We start from the raw sequence: 22,773 nt of genomic DNA, 5'->3' as shown, positions 1-22,773 counted from the left end.
GTAATCAATGCATAACCTCATTGTGCCATCATTTTTCTTTACGAATAGTACTGAAGCTCCCCAGGGTGAGGTACTAGGTCGAATGAAACATTTGTCCAGAAGTTCCTGGAGTTGAGTCTTCAGTTATTTTAATTCCGTCATTGACATACGGTAAGGGGCTTTTGATACTGGTTGGGTACCAGGTTGAGTTTCAATGGTGAATTCGATTTCCTGGTCAACCGGGGTACCAGCTAGATCTTCAAGAAAGACATCCGAGAATTATCGAACCACGAGGATTGCATCAACGGTGGGGACCTCCTTTTGTGTATTGATCACATAACAAATATAACTAGCCAATTCAATGGAGGATATAATACAGGGGGGTTGGAAACTCCAGTCCCATCAAAGATAAGCTCGGGTTGGTTTGGTAACCTGAAAGAAACCTTTTTGGCTTTACAATCAATAGAGGCGTGGTTGGTAACTAGCCAATTCATCCCTAAGATCACATCAAAGTTCCCAATGCAGAGGGGAATCAAGTCTACGTATAAGGTTTTGGCTTTTAAGGATATAGTACATGATCTGTACACATCAGTATTACATGCAGAATTAGCAGAAGGAAAAGACACAAACAATATATATCCTAAGGGTTTGGGTGTTGATGCCAACTTAGCAACAACATGTAGTGTAACAAAAAAATGAGTTGAACCAGAGTCAATACATACATGAGCTAAATGACCACAGACAGAAAGTGTACATGACATAACATTTTCGGTAACTTCCAATTTTCTAGGTACCAAGGCAAAAGCCCTTCTTTGGTGTTTTTGGTCCTTCCTCACTCCTCCAGGTCCTGCAGGTTTTTTGATTGGTTCAGAAGGGCCGGCTATAGGATTGGTAAGCTTTGGACAATCCCTCAGCAAGTGGCCAACTTGACCGTATTTAATGCATGCTCCTGTGTCTCGATGGCATCGTCCCCAATAAGCCCTTCCACAAGTAGGACAAGTTGGAATAGTGCCACCTCGGGGGTCAGTAGAACCTTGATTGCCTAAACTGGTTGCACCCGTATTTACCCTTTTAGGAGGCTCAACACCAGATCTTCTATTGTCTCTTTCCCAAAATTGCTTCTTTTGGCTTGGTTCCCCCGAACGCGAGGCTTTAATCCATTTTTCTGTAATGTACACTCGGTCTACCATTTTCGCATAGGTTGGCAGTTTCAAAACCTCAAGCCTATCTTTGATTTCAGCATCCAATCTTGCTTCAAATTTTCTTACTTTTCGAGCTTCGATGGGGATGACATATGTCACAAACCGAGCGAGTTGTGTGAACTTGCTCTTGTATTCGGTCACCGTCATGGTTCCTTGCTTCAGATGTATGAATTTCGATGCCTTTTGTTCCCGTAACGAATCTGGGAAGTATTTTAAAATACTTCCAATAATCTTGCCCAAGTCACAATTTCCTTTTTCTCTAGGGTGAGAAGCCACCATTCCTGCGCATTGTCTTTGAAAGTGAAAGTGGGTGCAAGGTAAAACGCGAAAAATCTTTTCCATGTCTTTAACCCAAGCATCCACTACCATTGGGTTTGGATCGCCGGTAAATGTGGTGGGTTTCAAATCCTGAAACTGTTTTATGGTAACTGGCTCTTCTCGCCGTTCTGGCATCCCATTGTTGATGTTGGTCTGCAAGGCTTGCAGAAAGCTAGTAACCGTTCTTTCCATGATTCTTTCCATTGAATTAGTGCCACTAACTGATGAGTCACTTCTGTTTCCATTACTGGCCATTCTACAAAGTAATAAACGAGATATTACATTCATAACGCAGCATATATATTGCATATCTAAAATACCAACTTTACTATTTTTGCAAATATAATATTACATCTTTGTTCCAAAAATAAAAAATTGTGTTAGTGTCTCATCCATGTGATACAAAAACAAAAGAGGGATCAGAACTCATCATGGTTAGCATACAAAAAGTTTTCTTGTACCAAATCTAGAGTGGTGGGTCAAATGGGTCAAACAACCACGGAAAGTAGTATTGCATAAAAGGCTCAAATTCTCATCCTAACTGTACCACACCAAAACACATCCACGCTGTCTAGACGTTGTAAATAGGAACGAACTGTATGTAGCCCCAAAATGCTCAATCAACTATCTATCTTGGTTGCTGAATGTATGACAGGTCATTACTAAAATCAACATTTTGAATATTAATAATTTCCAACGGGTTAAGGACAGTGGTAAAAATGTAGTCCTCGGGTATACATTTCCCCTTCTTGCCACAAAATTTAGGGACAAAGGGCCAACGATGTAGTGTGGGCGATCATATCCTGGGGCAAGGCCAAGGACACGGGTGGGTTCGAGAAATATTATGTCAAAAGTATGGGGAACACAAAATAACCATGGATAGTTAATTAAGCTAAAACATTTACATAGTGTAATTTGAATAAACAAATTATTTACATGGCAGAAACTGAAATACAGAAATTACGTAAATTAATTTCGTTTTGAAATTCAAATAATTTCGTTTTGAATAAACAGTTGGAAGTTGTTTTGTGGTGTTTGATCATGTTTTGAGAAGTTTGATACAAGAAAAATTCATGCATGTTGTGTTCATGAGCATTCATCATGTTTTAAGTTGAAATTGTGAGTTTTTAGCAAACCCTTGGGCCATGATTTTATGAAATGATCCTAAATTCTTCATGTTTTACAAGTTTACTATGTTATCTCAAGTTTTAGGGCCCAAGAGATGTGTTTTGAAGGTTGGAATCCGAGTTTTGAGCTTGAAAGTGCAATCTGGAAATTCCAGAATTCGCATCTACGCTCGAGCGTGGGAGTTCACGCTCAAGCGACCAATCTGAGTGTGTGCGATCCGCTCGAGCAACCAAAAGTCCGCTCGAACGTGAATTGCAAGCTCCCAGAAGTTTCATGTCATTTACAGATCGCTTGAGCGAAGAAATGTGTGCTCGAGCGACCATTTACATTTTGCATGTCCGCTCGAGCGAGGAAAGCTACGCTCGAGCATGGACCTTATTTTCTGAAATTTTGCCTAAGTGTTCCAAGGCATGTTTTGGCATCCTCATTGCATCTTAGGCATTTCTAAGCCTTGATTAAGCCATAGTAATGAGGTTATGGATTAGAAACACGTTAAGGAATGAATGTACTAAGTCAAGGAATTGCAAGTGTGTGTGTGTGTGTGTTTAAGCAATGTAATAAGTAAGAACAAGAACCAACGTAATGTAAGCTAAACTGTGTTGGCCACTTGAATGTGTAATGATAAGACATGCTTGTGTTATGTATTTTGTGATTGTAGGTCAAGACTTGAGAATTGATTGACCGCTTACTGGAACCACTGTGAGTAACGTTATTGTAAAGATACGTTCATATGAATTACGTTCCAAATGAAATGTGATAAGCTATGATTTCTGAAATGATATCTGTTTTTGTGAACGAATATTCCGTATTTGAAATCTATAATTGCATCCATAGATAGTCCCAAGTCATGGGGGACGGCATGAAAATGCATGTCCATGACATTCATGTGTTTACGAGATCTCGTTAGCCACTTCATTGTGGTGATATGTGTTTAATCGATATCCAGAACCGATTACTCTAGTCGGAAGACGTTCTGTGATGTGTTCTATGGGATGTACCATTATTATGTTCTGATATGAAAATGATTATGCTATGATTTGTTTTCCGCTTATGATATGTTCGGATTTCGTTCACTAACCCCTTTACCTTAATGTTATTCGTTGGGTTTTAGCTCACTGTGTGTATATATATGTATAGGTGAGCATTCTGGAGCTCGAGCCTGAAGGCTTTTGTCTGGATCTGTGTTCTGTTGTCAGCCAACCATTGTGCCTCACATGGAGGTTCCCAAAGTGTCCTGTGTTCAAGTTCTGTTGGTTCTATGTATATGTATGACTTGTTTTAATTCTGTTGGCTGGACTTAAGATACTGTAATGCGTGTGGGTATAATGTATGGTTGACTACCAGTTATGTATATAAAGTTTTAAATATTCTGTTTCATATAAGTCAGCACTGCTCATTGGACAACTATATTTATGTATTTGTTTCCGCTAGCCCCTTAATCTCGTTAATCTGTTCAGGGGCCTTCGGTAGTCCAAGGATTACTGGCCAGTTACGATGCTAAACCTATAAGGGCGGGTTTGGGTCGTGACAAAGTGGTATTAGAGCACGAGTTATACAGCACACACGTGTCCATATGAGCTATAGGATGTCCTAGAAATGAAATAGGGACATTGCATTACCATGTTTAAGTGTATGAACTATTATGAACACATCCTTATTGAAAGTGAATTGAAATGAAACCTTTGTGCATGATCAAAGAAGTTAAGTGGAATAACATGTAATATTAATTTCAATACCGAATGTGGAATCTATGTGAACATGAACGTATGAAACTAAGGGATCGTGTGACTATATCTGAATTGAAATGAAAGTATAAACGCGTCTGATATGAAATGAAATGTGAGAACAGTGAGAACTTTCCTTATATTAATAAGCGCCCTGTTTGTGTGTAGCCAATGGAAAGGACAAGGAATATAGACGAATCTGAATCTTCTGACACTAGAATTAGCCGGTTAGAAAGAATGGTTGAAGCCCTAACCGAAAATCTGAAACAACAACAACAATGGCAAATACATGTACCTGAACCAGCTAATTATGATATGGTAACCCTGACACAGAAATACAATATGATGAAACCACCGGAATTTCAAGGAGGTATTGAGCCGTTGAAAGCTGAGGCTTGGGTTTTAGAAACTGAGAAAATATTTGAGGTATTTCCTTGAACTGAGGCACATAAGGTTTTGTTGGCAACATTCACACTTAAAGAAGAAGCTAGGAGATGGTGGATGTTAGTACGGAATGATAATGAAGGTGTGGCGTGGGAGAGGTTTAAAGAAATTTTCTTCGAAAAATATTTTCCCCTATGCATCCGGGATAGGAAGATATCCGAATTTGAACAACTAAAACAAGGCAAAATGACTGTGGCTAAATATGAAACAAAATTTATTGAGTTAGCCCATTATGCACCCCACATGATAGACACTGACTACAAAAAGGCTAGAAAATTTGAAGGTGGGCTTGACTTAGATGTGTTTGATTGAGTTGGCGTCTTAAAATTGCCAAAATACGTGGATGTTCTTGATAGGGCCTTAATGTTTGAGGCAAACATAGCAGCCTTGAAAATATCAAAACCAAAATTCTCAACTGAATCAGAAAGAATGAAACAGAAGAAACAGAAAGTCGAAATGACTAGTAATTCAGTGACCTCTGCGAATGAAAAATTTAGGGCAATAACTTTGAACAAAGAAAGTCAGGGAAGCAATGTGGATAATGGTATACCTATTTGTAAAGAATGTAGAAAACAACATTGGGGCATTTGTCGCCGCCTATCAGGGGCTTGTTTTAGATGTGGTCAGAAAGGGCACTTGGCTAAATCTTGCTCACGAACTCATCCGAACAACACCTAGAGGCAAGGAAGGGTTTACACCCTAGTTCCAGAAAATGCTCGGAACACTGAAACAACTGACGCAGGTATTACCTTAATTATGTGCAATTGTTTATATAGGAATTTGTGTAGAAAGTGTATATTCCTTAACCTGATATAGATTGTGGATATGTTGATTGGACCAATTGAATTATTAGACTTATGAACCCCTAGTCATTGACTGCCTCGAAAACTTGCTAATTTTATGTGAGATACCCGAAGCCCTATAACGAATTACCTGAGCTTTGGGAATTGTTGAGACTTATGGACAACGAGAACTTGCTGGGTTAAATTCTTGTACCGTATTGCAAAATTTAATATGAAATGTTAGGTATGACCCTTGAACTATGCTAGAACTATTGAACATGGTAACACGTTATGATTGACTATAATTTGAGAAAATCTGTATGACCGTGACTTGAACTGAACCGCTATATATTGACTGATATCATTGAATGATTAGACCCATGAACTTGAATTATATACGTGAACCGTCGTGTGTAGAACTTCTGAAATTGAGAACTCATGTCAGGTTGGAAGAATGAACCTTTGCTTATGAATTTGCGAATGAATGCCTAAACAATAATTGATTCTAGACTCGTGCCCGTATACATATGTCCTTGCTTTTACATTTTGAGACCTACTGCCTGATGTGAACTATGTGTGACGCTTTAGACCCTTTTGTTTAACAACTACCTATGCTATGGAGAATGTTTGGACTTATGTATATGTATACCTATGCTTGTGGATGTTATTAGACTTTGGACATACACATATATGACTGTACCTTTGCCCAGAATGACTGATATGATTATTTGCTGATAACTTGACCGTTGGGATTATGACTCTGGGATTGTGTGATTAAGTAAAGACCCCGAGCGATAAACTCTAAATTGTGGACTACGATTGCTGAAAATTGACAAGACTGTTTGACTCGACTAGTGAGCCTATACTTTAGCGACTGTATGACCGATTTGAAACTTCTGTATAACAATATACTATTGTGTACCTTATGCTTACATGAAAAACTCATTTGGGAAATTACTATATTGACTGTAATGCTTACCTCTCGATGTGAATAACTGCATGCCTGTGCATTTACGTGTAAAATTATTGGGAGGAAACACATTGTATATGACCTGAAACACTTTGACATGAACTATTATGATACATGACTCTGATGTGACAGTGAGAATTAATGAACTTGGACTAATTGTGAAACTACTAACTGTGCACCTAAGCGAATGGAGTATGAACTATAGAACAAAATGTGCTTCGTTTGAAAATGATAAGGATAAAACTTTTACCTGATTTAATTGATAGAGCTATGGTTTGATGAGACCTTTGTTTACCTGAGAGAACTTCTGTTTGATGACTCACGCTTTGAACTTTTATTTGATATGACTGGGTAGAACTTTTATCTGATATGACCCGGTAGAACTTTCATTGATTTGATCTGAAGAGACCTTTATTGAGAACTATTATTTGATTGATTACATTATGGGGGATTGTGAATTGCTTATGATTGAATGACAGGGCCGTGTTGCTAAGGGAACTAACTGCATGAGAACTAGAATCAATCTTGAACCCTAGGAAGAATGTGAACCATTGACAGTAGACTACGTGGTTATAGATGACTTTTTACCATATGCCTATAACCGATTGGAAACACGCGAATGGGATTATGGAATTTGGTAACTTATGCTTGAAGAAATGGGAATGCTGTATATATGACATGTGATTAATTACCCGGTATTACTGTTTTGACCATGAACTTGGTTGACTAGAGCATGATTGTTTTGGTGGTACTGTATTTCAAAACTGATGGGATTTGTGGCAACAGACTGGTTGATTATAAACTCTGACTACCTGGGGGTATATGTAATCAGTAGGACTGCTTCTGTATTGACACATAGTACGATTGAATTTGTGGGAACTGAGGCTGATGAATAGTAGATGAATGATTACCACAAAATTTCGTTTACTGCTATGGAGTCAATGTACGGAATTACCTTGTATTCCTGATAACTTCAAAATGACCTGGATTGACTGTGATAAGATTACCGGATTGAAAACCAAATCAAACAAGGACCGGATGGATGACTCGGGAGTGAGTAAATCAAGTCTCTGTGACTTAATAACGGAAAACAATGTGAATCTATGACGTCCCATAAGTACTTGATATAAGTAATGAGAGTAATAACTTAATAAAGTTATGTCCAACTGTATTTATTTTCTATGTGACAAAATAAGTTTTGTTTTCTGAAATGCTATATGTTGTTTGCTGAATAATTGTCCAATTTATGATATGTATTTGTGACGTCCTTAGCATCATTTAATATGCGTCCCTTTATGGGTCATCAGGTCCCTTTATGGGTCATCTGATTTGTTAGTACTAATGAATGCACCAGTATGCTTAAGCAAGAATTGTGACATCTGTGTATGATCTGGACAAGAATGTGAATATGAACATGTATATAAATCTATTTCTGATTAAAATCTAAATGCGTATAAGACTCTATTTTGATACGAACCCTAATCTCTGTATATTATTTGTGATTCTGTTTCAGCACGAAGCTAAAGTCGAGATTGGGTTATGAGCATATTTATGAATATGGTTATGTTTCTGTTTTGTAAAGAATTGCAGTTATATTTTCGTTGAACATCTTTTCTTTTGATATAAGATAACTTGAGTTTGGATGACCAAACTTTTTAAGGTGGGGAGACTGTAACAACCCCTATACGTAATTAGCCACTAATCCGTAATTAATGATGTTAATGAGAGGATTAAAATAAATTATGAGTTTATTATGTGATTTGCATGATATTTGGCTTTCTATCTGTTACTTATAGAAATATCTGTTTGGAATTCCACTTTAATATGTAAAATCGAAAGCCTTATCAGTACTCGAAATCGAAATTGACTACACCGATATGTTATTTGGAATTTTTAGAACCACATGGCAAGTTTTATTAAAAATTGATTCAGTTTGATTCGTTAAGTCATGTTTGGTTAGCCTTATATTCTAATTAATGTGTTTTAGCACCATAAGCTTATATGAGCCTAATAAGCTCATTTGAACTCACTTGTTTCATCTCCCTTGAGTGGAAAAAATCTGGTGAGACATTTTAGAGAGAGAGGGAGCACAATTCTAGAGAGAGGAAGGAAGAGATTGAAGGTTTTGTGTTGAATTGGTCAAATATTGTGCTAGAACAAGAGTAATTCAAGACTCTAGGTAAGATTACAACCTCTAGATTGTGTAACTAAGTCATTTAGCATGAAATTTCTTCAAGATTATGTGTTTAAGGGTGTGTATTGAGCTTAGAATAAAGATTTGAGTTGCAATTCATGCATGCATGTACATTTTCTTACAAATTAAGCATGATTTCCATGAATCCTCTCTTGCATGTTTGAAATTCATCTTCATTTGGGAAAATCATCAAGTTTCAAGTTGTTTTGTGGTGTTTGATCATGTTTTGAGAAGTTTGATACAAGAAAAATTCATGCTTCTTGTGTTCATGAACATTCATCATGTTTTAAGTTGAAATTGTGAGTTTTTAACAAACCCTTGGGCCATGATTTTATGAAATGATCATAAATTCTTCATGTTTTACAAGTTTACTATGTTATCTCAAGCTTTGGGGCCCAAGAGATGTGTTTTGAAGGTTGGAATCCGAGTTTTGAGCTTGAAAGTGCAATCTGGAAATTCCAGAATTCGCATCTACGCTTGAGCGTGGGAGTTCATGCTCGTGCGACCAATCTGAGTGCGTGCAATCCGCTCGAGCGACCAAAAGTCCGCTCGAGCATGAATTGCAAGCTCCCAGAAGTTTCATGTCTTTTATAGATCGCTCGAGCAAAGGAATGTGCGCTCGAGCGACCATTTACATTTTGCATGTCTGCTCGAGCGAGGAAAGCTACGCTCGAGCGTGGACCTTATTTTCTGAAATTTTGCCTAAGTGTTCCGAGGCATGTTTTGGCATCCTCATTACATCTTAGGCATTTCTAAGCCTTGATTAAGCCATAGTAATGAGGTTATGGATTAGAAACACGCTAAGGAATGAATGTACTAAGTCAAGGAATTGCAAGTGTGTGTGTGTGTGTGTGTGTTTAAGCATTGTGATAAGTAAGAACAAGAACCAACGTAATGTAAGCTAAGCCGTGTTGGCCACTTGAATGTGTAATGATAAGACATGCTTGTGTTATGTATTTTGTGATTGTAGGTCAAGACTTGAGGATTGATTGACCGCTTACTGGAACCACTGTGAGTAACGTTATTGTAAAGATACGTTCATATGAATTACGTTCCAAATGAAATGTGATAAGCTATGATTTCTGAAATGATATCTATTTTTGTGAACGAATATTCCGTATGTGAAATCTATAATGGCATACATAGATAGTCCCAAGTCATGGGGGACGACATGAAAATGCAGGTCCATGACATTCATGTGTTTACGAGATCTCGTTAGCCACTTCATTGTAGTGATATGTGTTTAATCGGTATCCGGAACCGATTACTCTAGTCGGAAGACGTTCTGTGATGTGTTCTATGGGATGTACCATTATTATGTTCTGATATGAAAATGATTATGCTATGATCTGTTTTCCGCTTATGATATGTTCGGATTTCGTTCACTAACCCCTTTACCTTAATGTTATTCATTGGGTTTTAGCTAACTGTGTGTATATATATGTATAGGTGAGCATTCTGGAGCCCGAGCCTGAAGGCTTTTGTCTGGATCTGTGTTCTGTTGTCAGCCAACCATTGTGCCTCACGTGGAGGTTCCCGAAGTGTCCTATGTTCAAGTTCTGTTGGTTCTGTGTATATGTATGACTTGTTTTAATTATGTTGGCTGGACTTAAGATACTGTAATGTGTATGGGTATAATGTATGGTTGACTACCGGCTATGTATATAAAGTTTTAAATATTCTGTTTCATATAAGTCAGCACTGCTCATTGGACAACTATATTTATGTATTTGCTTCCGCTAGCCCTTTAATCTCGTTAATCTGTTCAGAGGCCTTCGGTAGTCCAAGAATTACTGGCCGGTTACGATGCTAAACCTATAGGGGCAGATTTGGGTCGTGACACATATTTAGTGACAGTTTTAATTTTAATAAAATAAAATTTTGAAGTTTTAATTAATTAATTTTTGTGTAAGTTGATTGGTCTTTTGATTTAACTGATTAAGCTAAACTATTTTTGGTTTGATTGATTTACTGGTTTAACAGTGATTTTAGCGGTTTTACATGCTACGATGATTCTTTTTTATTCATTAAGTTATTAAAATGGGAGTTTTTTTGATAAATTTTCTTTCTAATAGTTTTATTCCATTCAACCCATTTTCTTTTTGACTATTCTATTAGATCCTATTTGAGGTAAGAATAGCAAAACACCCTCAATCTCTCCTACCCCTCTTAATGTTGATTGTCATTATGTTTTGGTAGTTCCCATACATCAGGATGTTGACTGTCATTATATTCATATTAATTTGAAATGAATTTTTGTCATTGTATTGTTAATTACATGATGTGAATATTCACATCATGTAATAAGAATGAATATTCACATCATTATATTCACATTAATTTGAAATAAAATTTTGTCATTGTGTTGTCAATTACATGATGTGAATATTCATATTAAAACATACGAATGTGAACGTTCACATCACTACATTAGATGATAGAGAATATTCATATGTTGTGAACATTCACATCACTATATGTTGTGAATAAAAATGTGTTGTCAATTAAAAATATAACAGCCATTATTTTTAATGTGTTGTCAATTAAAAATAAGAAGGTTCATATGTTGTGAACGTTCACATCACTACATTAGATGAGAGAGAATTTTTCGAAAAGATGTTGTGAATGTTCATATCAGATGAGAGAGAATGTTCACATTATTTTTAATTTGTTGTCAATTAAAAATATATTCATATCAAATGAGAGAGAATGTTCATATTATTTTTAATGTTGTCAATTAAAAATATATTCACATTATACAATAATATCAATATTATTTAATTTGCGTATGGAATTTCTTATGCCTTGATTATTTCTCTTCTCTCTCATCTCCCAACATTAAATATCAATATTAAATATAAAGACATAAGCGTCTAAAAAAATAGTGAAAATCAAGAAAAATAACTTTATAGAATAAAAGTATAAATACATGGGATTAAGTGGATTAAAATTCTTTCATGGACTTCTTGGGTTAGAACACTTCTAAATGAGATTTATCAATAAAAATTCTTTTTAAAATTTCTTTAATTATTACCATTTCAAAAACCAATATGATAATTTTTTTGAAATTTATATATTTTTATTCTAAAATAATGAAGTATTTGAATTATGTCATTTTTTTTTTATTTATAACAAAGCATAATTTTAATTATTAATTGTTAATACAACAATTTTAATATATCTATAATATATCTTATAGTAAAGGAACATATGAAATAAAATCCTTAAACTCATATACAAAATTTTATTTATGAGAGACAAAATGTAAAAAATAAATAAATATAATTATTATATTTTTAATAAATAATATATTATTCACGGATAATATGCTAATTTTAATGTAATGTGAAGGGTCATTATGAATATTTTTGCGTAAAATAAATAAAAACAAAAATATTTGATAAACCAAACATTAAAAAAAGAGGTATTTTAGAATACCTCAACATTTTCTCTTTTCTCTCTCTCTCCCTCCCTCTCTCTACCAGCCCTCGAACACCTAACCTGAGGCTTGAACAAATCATGATTTAGCCAAACAGATTCAACGAGGGCCAGTGCCCTGTTTTGCTCAAAATATTTAAATATACTATCAAATGAACCAGGTTTACATTTAATAGGATTTTGAACTTATAGGCCCAAGCCCAAAGTCATTTTAAATTTAAGATGAGCCCAAGTAGCCCAATGAATGGGGCATCAATTGTAACAAATAAATATAAATAAGGATGATTTCAGTGAAGGAGATTTATTAGAAAATCATTTTTTAAGTGTTTGTATTTTAATTAGTATATAAGATATTTTTGTATTTAAATAAGTTTTATTATTTAAATATTTGATCTATCAAATTCTAATTATTTTATGGACATTTCTATTCTTACAAATATTTTTTGAACAGTTAGCAATGTGAAAATACATATTTTACAATGTGAATATTCACATTGACATGTGAATGTTCACATTGACAGTATGAACATTCATATTGACATGTTAACATTTACATTGATGGTATGAACATTCACATTAACGGTGTGAATATTCACATTACGGAGCATTCATACTGTAAATGTGAATATTATTAGGGATATTTTGGTTAGTATGTCACTCATAGGATTTATTGGAATATGAAAAAATAATGTGAACTAAATAAAACATAAGTAGGTAAAAAGAGATTTATCAAAAAGTACTCCTTTATATATATATATATATATATTCATAAAATAGTGTTGTACATTAATAATTAGATTATAACGTAAGCCAACGCCTCTTTATAAACTGGAACATAAAACCTCACTCATCTTAGCTTTTATCTGGTAAATATGAAATATACATAGAAAAAATTAAAAGTAATTTTGTTGGTTTTTTTAAATGCTATCGCACAATTGTAGTCTTTGGGCCCTCTATGTATCTACCAACCCATAAATAAATAAATAAATAAATATGGTTCCAGTGAAAATCCTTAACAAAATGCTATTTATTTATTTTGATAGTAGAAGAAGGGAGGTCTTGCTTGGGACAAGAATATATATAATATATTATATGCGATAAAATTTGTGCATTAAATTGCCAATCCAAATAGCCTTCTTTTCGAGAGGCTCTTTAGAAAGAATAAATAAATAAATAAATACATTGACTTTTTAAAAAACTTTTTTTTTTAAAAAAAATTACTGAAAAAACATTTACCAAATCGCATCTCAATGCAACTTTTGATTATAATCATGTCTGTCTTTGTCATAGAATTGGGCTTTATCATTTCAAGCTCTCACTCTTCAAATGGTGAAGTCATATATACATGTATTCGTTTGTAAGAAAAAATGCAAATGGAAATTCAAATTCAAATGCAAATGTGGTGCAACTTCAATGGTGGATCCCTTGAATGTAACTTAAGAATGGTGGGCTATGCCACCCACCAAATTTATTTCATCCTGTCAATCAGGACCTTACTTTATTGTAATAGTAAAATGTTAGACATTTTAAAAATTGGAAAATGTCTCGTACCTCAAATTTTGTGGCTCAAAAGTGGCTCAAATGGTCAAAACGACGTCGTTTTGGCCATTTTTATGTTGTTCTGTATTCAAAACGACGTTGTTTTGACTATTTGAGCCACTTTTGAGCCACAAAATTTGAGCTACGTAGCATTGTCGTTAAAAATTTTACCAAATACCTCATATGGGATTTATATTGTGTAGATTCTACACTCATGTAAGATATTTGATAAAATTTTTAGTAAAATTTTTAAGATTTTTAACATTACTCTTATAATAATTAACATGGGTCATAAATCATGTAATAATAAATAAAGTTTTTTTTTTTTTTGAACACAGTAAATAACGTAGTTTCATACTTCTTTTTCGATGAGAATATCTCTACACAAAAAGGTCTTGAAGATTCAAGCAATCTTAATTTTCAAATGTAATATATTTTTTTAGCAAGGAGTCATTTGACAAGTCTAAAAAAACTACATATAAAATTACAATTATATCCTTTATATTTTTTTATATTTACATGGATAAAAATATAAATTTTCTACATTAGGTGGGGATAGTTTAGTAATTTTATTGTGATGTGACATCATAAACAAATATTAATAAAAAAGTCAAAAGCAATTTTTTATCAACTTCTCAAATCACTTTTTTTAAAAAGTCAAAAGTCAACTTTTAACCATCTTTTCAAAATATCTCAACATGTTTATCGATTTTATAAAACTTATCAAGGGAAAAAAAAAAAAAAAAAAGCTTATTATCAACTAACATCTTTTTTTTCCCTACATAATCACTCAAATTTGCACTTGGAATTTGTAGAGAAAAAAATTGAAAAAGTGAACAAATCTATTTAAATTATCTTTTATGGAAATCCAAAATTTTATAATAATTGCTTTTGTATAAATTCAAAATTCAAAGGTCAAACTTATTTTCCTAAAAAATCCACATCAATGAATGTAATTTAGATTCTAAAGAATTGGATATTTTGATAAAGATTTTGAAATTGTGCAGTAGTTTCAACTTTTAATGGAATATTTTCAATTTTAAACCTTAGTTTGGTTGTATAGATAATACATGAAAGTGAAAAAAAAAAAAATAAAATTATGTGTTTTCTTAGATAGAGAGTCCTCGAAAGTAATGAAAACTAAAATTTTATATACAACTCAAATTAACTTGTTAGTTAGGCTATACAACTCCTTGTTATACATTGATTATATTTTTTCTTATAATTTTCTTACAAAATTTTTCATCTATTTAAATGCATGCAAGAAAATAAATTTTTATTTCTTTTTCGTTTCTTTCACTTTACTTTCTACCAATTTTATTTTCTATCATCCATTTATTTTTAAACAAACGGAACGTATTTCTAATAATAGGTGTTTTTAGACAAATAGTATTAAAATTATTTTAAATTTTGGCCAAAAGTTATGATTACATTGTAACAAATAATTCAATTAGATAGTTTAATTGTTTTAAAGAGCTTATTTCTAATAATAGTATAAATCATGATATCATATCAATTTTTAACAATTTTTAATGTGTAATGTGACTTCAAACCAATATATATTTAATTATTTGTGGCATATTGACAAAGGAGCAAAGGAACTAAACAATAGATTTTTTAGGTAATTAAAAATTGAAAATTTTAATTTGAAATTTTTATGCTTTCAAAACTCATTGATTAAAACTTTTTAAAAAATTAACAAATTTAGTTTGAAGTTTGGAGCTTCTAAAACTCTTCTTCCAAGAGATTCCCGTGCATACCTTATAATTTTGGTTTTTATTTAATTAAATAATGTATAAATACAATCATAATTCAAAAAGAAAAATAGTAATAACCAAATAAATGTTTAAATTTAAAAATAATACAAATAAAAAATTAAAAAATATCAACTTCATACACATAAAGAATCAATTTTGCGCATTAATTCGAATTCTCATATTCTCTACTTTTCCATCTAGTTCTTCATCATCATCATCTTCTTCTTCTTCTTCTTCTTCTTCTTCTTCTTCCTACATAACGATATCCACAAACATGTAACACCATTGGCGTTCCGACTGGAGGGTAGGCTATCCTAAGATTTCAGGCAAACAATCCTGGTCTAGAGAGAGAGAAAATGGCTTGTGAGGTAGGAGGTTGGAAACCAGTGATTCGCAAGCACGGAGGTGAAGGGAATAAACATCAAAGGTTGGATTCAGGCATCCACACGGTTTTCGTTGATAATCTACCAGAGTCAATGGACCCAAAAGGGTTATATACTTTGTTTACCCATTTCGGAGTGGTGCAGGATGTATTCATACCACATAAAAGAAGGAAGATGATGCGCTCCAGGTTTGGATTCGTGAGATATAATTGCATAATCACAGCAAGAATGGCAGTCCAGAAAGCAAATGGATTATGGTGTGATACTAGAGCGTTGACAGTGAAAGTTGCAGAGTTTGTTCGACGTGTAAACGTACAGAAAAGGCCTGTACAGAGCGTAACTCAAAGAAAGGAAATGTGAGGTACAGAATTGGTGTCTTGGAAGCTAAAAGGTAAGGAATCTTTTGCCTTGGTTGTAAGTGGGAAAGGGTCTGTCGTTAGTGCACCTTTAATTGTAAAAGTATATGAAGCAGAGAATGGATGGTTGTACAATAGTACAATTGTGCGATTAAAACCGATGTGTTGTGGGACAGATTTCAAAAAGAACTGAGGCATAGAGACTTCGAGGATATTGAGGTTCGAGAAGGAAGGGGTAGAGACATAGTTCTATCATTTCCATCAGTGGAAAGCATGCGAGAAAAACTCAAGCAAGTGGAGGTTTGGGCTAAGGAATGGTACGAATCAGTTACAGAATGGAAACAGGGGATGGCTATTGCACAAGAAAGAGATGTCTGGTTAAGCTGTTATGGGGGAGTCCGGATTCTCGGCCGCCCTACCCGGTAGCCGTTTCCAGCAGCCCCCAAAACGACGTCGTTTTGGGGGCAAATTTTCAAAAAAAAAAAAAACGCAGAGGAAGAGGGAGGAAGGAGGAGGAGAAGGAAGGGAAGGGCCGGACTGGAGGGGGCCATAACCAGTGGGGGAGGAGGAGCGCGGAGGCGACGGCGGTGCAGCTGCTGCGACGAGCTAGATCGGGCGACGATCGGACGACTGCGACGGCCGGCGGTGAGGCGACGAGCTGCGATGGCGAGCTCGCAGCCTCCTCCTTCCTCCTTTCTCCCTCTTCTCCCTCTCCCCTCCCCTCTGGTTTCGAAGAGAGAGAAAGCAAGAACGAAGAAGAAGAAAAGAAAAAAAAAAAACAAAAAACCCCCAAAACGACGTCGTTTTGGGGGGCTGCCGGGTAGGGCAGCCGAGGATCCGGATTCGTTATGGGGTGCCCTTAAATGTTTAGAACAACAACACCTTTCATTCAATAGGCAGATTATAGGGGGAAGTGATTGGTTTGGCTGATGATACGTCCAATATGGAAAACTTGATCTGCGGCAAGGTAAGAATAGTCACGAAGTGCATGGAATCCATCAACAAAACAATCAATTTGGACTGCAAAGGGGTACTTTATTCGGTAAAAGTTTGTGAAGATCAGATTGTTACTGTGAAGGTGGTGAATAAACACTGTATTTGTCACCATCAACATGGTAATAGTGCTAAACATAGTTCTTATGGGGATGAAGTTACCTAGATGGTGGGTACAGAGAGTAAGGAGGAAGATAGTGATGATGACGTGGAGGCACAAGTTGGCAATGAGGTGGATGATAATGAAGACACAGTAGGAAGGATTAATGTTCCAAGCAATGATGATTATAATGGCATGGAAGGGGAGGCTAGTTGTAAGAGCTCATTTGTGGTGGGTAAAACTGTCAGCAGCATGGGGAAAGCAATTTCTGGGGGCGCATGCGTGGGTAGGGAGGTAGCTCTGGTGATGAGTTCTATCAATGCTCAAAATGGGGTGAATAGGTCTGTTGCTGATGATACCAGTAACCCAGGCCTCTTAAAAAGTCTAAGTGGATCTGATAATAAGGCCTGGGCTTAACATTGAGGTTGTCTTGACTAAAGCCCATGAAGTGAACTGCGTGGAAACACAAACCCATAGAGCACCTGATCTTAGAACACTGGGGGGCCCAATCCAATTTAGAAGATTCTATCCAACCTTGCAGTGGTGAAGAAACACTAGCCTGTAATGAGAAAGAGGTTAGCAGTGAGATATTGGGTTCTTCTGCAGATTCAATCCAGAAGAGAATAGCCAACAAGAGGGAGCTAATCCAAGAACCCTCTAGTGACACCTGGGGCAGTGTTTAGGTCGGCGGTGGCAGCTCTCTCACTCTCAGTGGCACCTGAATCAAGTAATAGGAGACTGCTACTCACTAAGGCTAAAGCATCACTCCAAATTGGGCGCATCCTTGGTGTGAACTGTGAAGGGGATGATGATGTTGTCCTTAGCAAATTAATGGATTTGGAAGCACATGACAAGGATAAAATAAGGAACAGGGGTGGGGATGCTTGTTAAGCAGTTGCTCTAGGTGTTTAGGAGCTGAAAAATGTTATTTAATGAAGCTTTTATCTTGGAATGTAAGAGGGTTAGGAAGGCCTGAGAAAATGAGGAAGATTAAACAAGTGTTTTTTGAAAGAAAGGTGGATATGGTGCTACTTCAAGAAACCAAGAGATCCACAATTGATGAAAAGTTTATCAGATCAATCTGGGGCAGAGAACAAATGGATTTCATGGCAGTTGATTTAGCAGGAGCTGCTGGTGGCCTTTTATGCATTTAGAACCCAGAGGTGTTTCAACTGGTTGATTGCTGCAGTAATAGGAACTTCATAATTTTATCAGGTACTCTCTACAACAGCTTTGATTGTGCGATTTTAAATATTTATATATGGTCCAAATGATTTGGGGGGGAGAAAGGTGGTGTGGGATAGCTTGGTTCGATTAAAGTTGGTCTACAATAAACCTTGGTGCTTGGGAGGAGACTTCAATGAGATCAAGAATATATCAGAAAGGAAGGGGTGTTCTAGACGAGATAAAGGGATGAGGGAGTTTAATGAGCTAATTGATAATCTTGAAGTGGCCGATCTACCTATGATGGGCAAAAAATTTACCTAGTGTAACTCTCAGGAGGGGGAGAAATAGAGTAGAATTGACAGGTTTTTGCTCAATCCAGAATGGTTACAAATGTTTAATTTTAAGCTTTGGGGGCTGCCTCGGAAGGTCTCTGATCATTGTCCTATTCTGTTGATGGAGGATGAGAGAGATTGGGGTTCAACTCTATTTCGATTTCTAAATGCTTGGACCCTCCATCCGAAGTTCAGGCCCTTTGTGGAGAATACATGGCTAGAAGCTAACATGATGGAATGGGCTGGTTTCAAGTGTCTCCAGAAGCTCAAAATATTAAAACTGGCTTTGAAGCAGTGGGATAAAGAAGTCTTTGGTGATGTGGAGCATAAACTTAATCAAGTTGAAGAGGAGATTCATGCACTTGATTTAAGTGCTGAAGAAAGACCTTTATCTAAAGTAGAGCAAGCTAAAAGAAGAGAGGCTAAAGGCGTAGCTTGGAAACTAAGTAAAATGGTGGAATGGGCATGGTTACAAAAATCTAGAATCAAATGGTCAACACAAGGAGACAGGAACACAAAATTTTTCCATATTATGGCTAGTTCTAGGAGAACCAAAAATTCTTTGTGCTCAATAGTAGTTAATGGAATTGTTAAGGAGGATCCTGTGGAGGTAAGAGCTGCAGTTCAACATTTTATTAACCAATTTACTGAATCATGGCGTATTAGACCGAGGCTATCTGGGCCTTTCTTATCCATTGGGGGTACAGAAGATGTCCAGCACTTGGAAGCTGAGTTTTCAGAAGCTAAGATTGAAGCTGCGGTTAAAAGTTGTGAAGGAAACAAAGCACCGGGTCTGGATGGGTTTAATCTTATGATGCTTAAAAAGTGTTGGAAGGTGATCAAGGCAGGTGTGTTGCAATTCATGAAGGAATTTCACCAAAATGCAAAACTTGTTAAAGGCATTAATAGCTCCTTTGTTGCTTTGATTGCTAAGAATGAAAACCCCTCTAGTTTGAATGATTACCGGCCTATTAGCCTCATTGGATCTTTGTATAAAATTTTGGCTAAAGTATTAGCAAAAAGAATCAAAACAGTGTTGCCTCGAATTGTTAGTGTTACACAATCAGCATTCATTGGGGGCAGAAACATATTAGATGGGGTGTTGATAGCCAATAAGATTGTGGATGGCTGAAAGAAGAGTAGAAAGAGTGGCATTGTCCTAAAGCTAGACTTTGAAAGGGCTTATGACTCAATTAATTGGAATTTCTTGTTTACTATGCTCTCAAATTTTGGCTTTGGGGTTAAATGGGTTAGTTGGATGAGGGAGTGTGTCTCATCAGCCAGAGTTTCTATTTTGGTAAATGGTTCACCAACCTCAGAATTTAGCCCACAACGAGGTCTCAGACAAGGTGACCCTTTATCCCCCTTCCTCTTTAACATTGTGGCTGAGGGCCTAAATATCCTACTAGTAAGAGCAAATCAAATGGGGTTGATCAAAGGGGCAGCAGTTGGAACAAGTGCTTTTAGGATCACCCACCTACAATTTGCAGATGACACAATTCTATTTTGTGAAGCTGATAGGGGGAAGTTATTAACATAAAGAGGATCTTGAGATGTTTTGAAGTGTTGTCAGGCCTAAAAATTAACTACCACAAGAGTGTGGTGTGTGGAGTTGGGCTAATAGATGAAGCATCCAAGGATTTTGTTGATAAGCTTAATTGTCTACATCAAAGTTTACCCCTGAAGTGCTTAGGTCTCCCTCTGGGCGCAAGTCCAAGGTCAAAAATGACCTGGCAGCTAATGTTAGCCAAATGCAAACAAAGACTTGCTTCTTGGAAGAGAAGATTCCTCTCTTTTGCTGGTAGGGTGACTTTGATTAAATCTGTGTTGTCTAGCTTACCCATTTATTATCTATCTTTGTTCAAAATGCCAGCAGGGGTTGCTAAGGAATTTGGGTCAATTCAATCTAATTTTCTATGGGGAGGGGATGGCTCTAGAAAGAAAATACATTTGGTCAAATGGAAGGTCATTTCAAAAAGCAAACAGCAGGGGGGTTTAGGGGTAAAAAGGATTAGACTTATGAATGATTGTCTCTTGTTGAAATGGTGGTGGAGGTTTGGGGCTGAACCTAATGCTCTGTGGAAACAGGTGATTCATAACAAATACAATCAGGTGGGTGTTGGGTGGTGTCCAAAACCTGTTGATAACACTAGGAACTCATGTATCTGGGCTGGCATTTTGGGTGTTGCTCGAACCAGACCTGAGTTGGTGGAATTCTTTAAAGAAAACTCTGCTCTAGTGATTAGGGATGGGAAAAGCACTCTGTTCTGGAGAGGTACATGGTGCAATAATGTGTGATTGATGGAAGCTTTCCCTAGGCTCTATTTCTTGTCTTTGGATAAGTTTGAATCTGTGAACATGATGCATCTTAGAAGGAATAGCGAGGTGGAGTGGAACCTTAATTTCAGAAGATCACTCTTTCAGTGGAAGGTAGAGGATTTGAATAGATTGAAACTGCTGCTGATGAATGCTCCAGATCTTAGGGAAGATAGGGCTGATTCTTTGCATTGGAAAGCAGACCCATCAGGAAGCTTCACTGTTTCCTCAGCTTATACGTGGTGTGATAATTCCTTACATACAATGAGTAAGGTAACAGATCTGATATGGAACAATGTATCTTCACCTAGAGCTCAATTCTTTGGTTGGTTGGCATGGAAATGGAGGATAAAGACTTCTAGCTTTTTGCATCGAATTAAAGTGCTCTCTGTTGAGGCTAATGTGAATTGCATTTTCTGCAATGTAGAAGTGGAGAATGTCAATCACGTGCTTCTACATTGCCCTTTTGCTTGGAAGGTTTGGTCATATATGATAAATTGGTGGGCGTTGCTGTGGGCTCAACCTGGTACTGTACATTGTTTATTAGAATGGTGGGCTGGTACAAGGATGAAAAAACAAGAGAGTGGTCTGGAAGGCCTTGCCTCTGGCTGTGCTTTGGTCCATTTGGAAACTGAGAAATGATTGCATTTTTAATGGCATTCACCCAAATTTTGAGGAGCTGTGTGAGGTCATCAAAGTACGAGTTGTGATGTGGAGCAAAGCTGCTGGCTCTTCTTTCTCAGGGTTTTCAGTAACTGATATTGTGAACCACCTGCAACAGGTAAGGTTCTGCAGTAGGGGTATTGGCTGAGTAAGTCTGTTCTGCAGTAGGGATATTGTGAACCACCTGCTATTTTTAGTTTTTGTTTGGTCAGTATTTTACATTGGTGATGATTGAGATGTCCTTGAATATTGGTGTTTTCAGTATTTATTTTTGTGTTTGCTGCTGTTTTGGTTTGGGAGGTATTCTGCTGTATATTGCTCTGTTTTGGCTATGGTTTCTCTGGAGTGTGGTTGCATTGGAGTCAGGTCTGCTGGTTTTGCATTGGTGTGAGGTCTGGGATCTGTATGCACAAGAAGCTGTTAGAATCTGGGGGTGTTCTAAGCAGGTCAGCTGCTGTGATGGTGCATGGTTCTGGTCTGCTGGACTGATGGACTGCTGCTGGTGCATGGTACTGGTCTGCTGGACTGATTGTGCATGTTTGGTGGTTGCTGTGTTGGTGCATGGTTCTGGTCTGCTGGATTGATGGTCTGATGCTGGTGCATGGTACTGGTCTGCTGGACTGATGGTGCATGTTTGGTGGTTGCTGTGTTGGTGCATCAATTCATCATCGAATTACTTGTTCTTCTTGGCAACAGGATTGTATTTCTACTCTAAGGCACAAGTTTTGGTTTGGGAGGTTTTCTATTGTATATTGCTCTGTTTTGGCTTTGGTTTCTCTGGAGTGTGGTTGCATTGGTGTCAGGTCTGTTGGAATCTTAGGGTGTTCTTAGCAGGCCACCTGCTGTGATGGTGCATGTTTTGGTGGACTGCTTTTGGTGTTTTGGACTGATGCTGGTCTAATGCAGAGGGGAGTTTTGTTGGTGGTTGTGGGAGTGGTCTGCTGGACTGATGCAGAGGGAAGTATGTTGGTGGGCTGCTTTTGGTGTT

The 22,773-nt window shown here is 36.4% G+C and overlaps 2 protein-coding genes across 2 annotated transcripts; one reads left to right on the top strand and one right to left on the bottom strand.

Annotated features, from left to right (window-relative positions):
* Positions 1–311: 311 nt before the first annotated feature.
* Positions 312–1,754, bottom strand: LOC145824199 (uncharacterized). The gene has a single exon (XM_082923816.1). The coding sequence runs from the start codon at positions 1,752–1,754 to the stop codon at positions 312–314; it is 1,443 nt and encodes a 480-aa protein (XP_082779942.1).
* A 19,353-nt stretch (positions 1,755–21,107) lies between these two features.
* LOC145824198 (uncharacterized) lies at positions 21,108–21,764 on the top strand. Its single transcript, XM_082923815.1, has one exon. The coding sequence runs from the start codon at positions 21,108–21,110 to the stop codon at positions 21,762–21,764; it is 657 nt and encodes a 218-aa protein (XP_082779941.1).
* Positions 21,765–22,773: the final 1,009 nt, after the last annotated feature.

This window comes from Camellia sinensis, chromosome 4 (genome assembly GCF_055761805.1).
Source record: "Camellia sinensis isolate YWXY chromosome 4, ASM5576180v1, whole genome shotgun sequence".
Lineage (NCBI taxonomy): Eukaryota > Viridiplantae > Streptophyta > Magnoliopsida > Ericales > Theaceae > Camellia > Camellia sinensis.
Note: the sequence above shows the minus strand (reverse complement) of the source record. Positions and strands in the feature narration are given on the sequence as shown.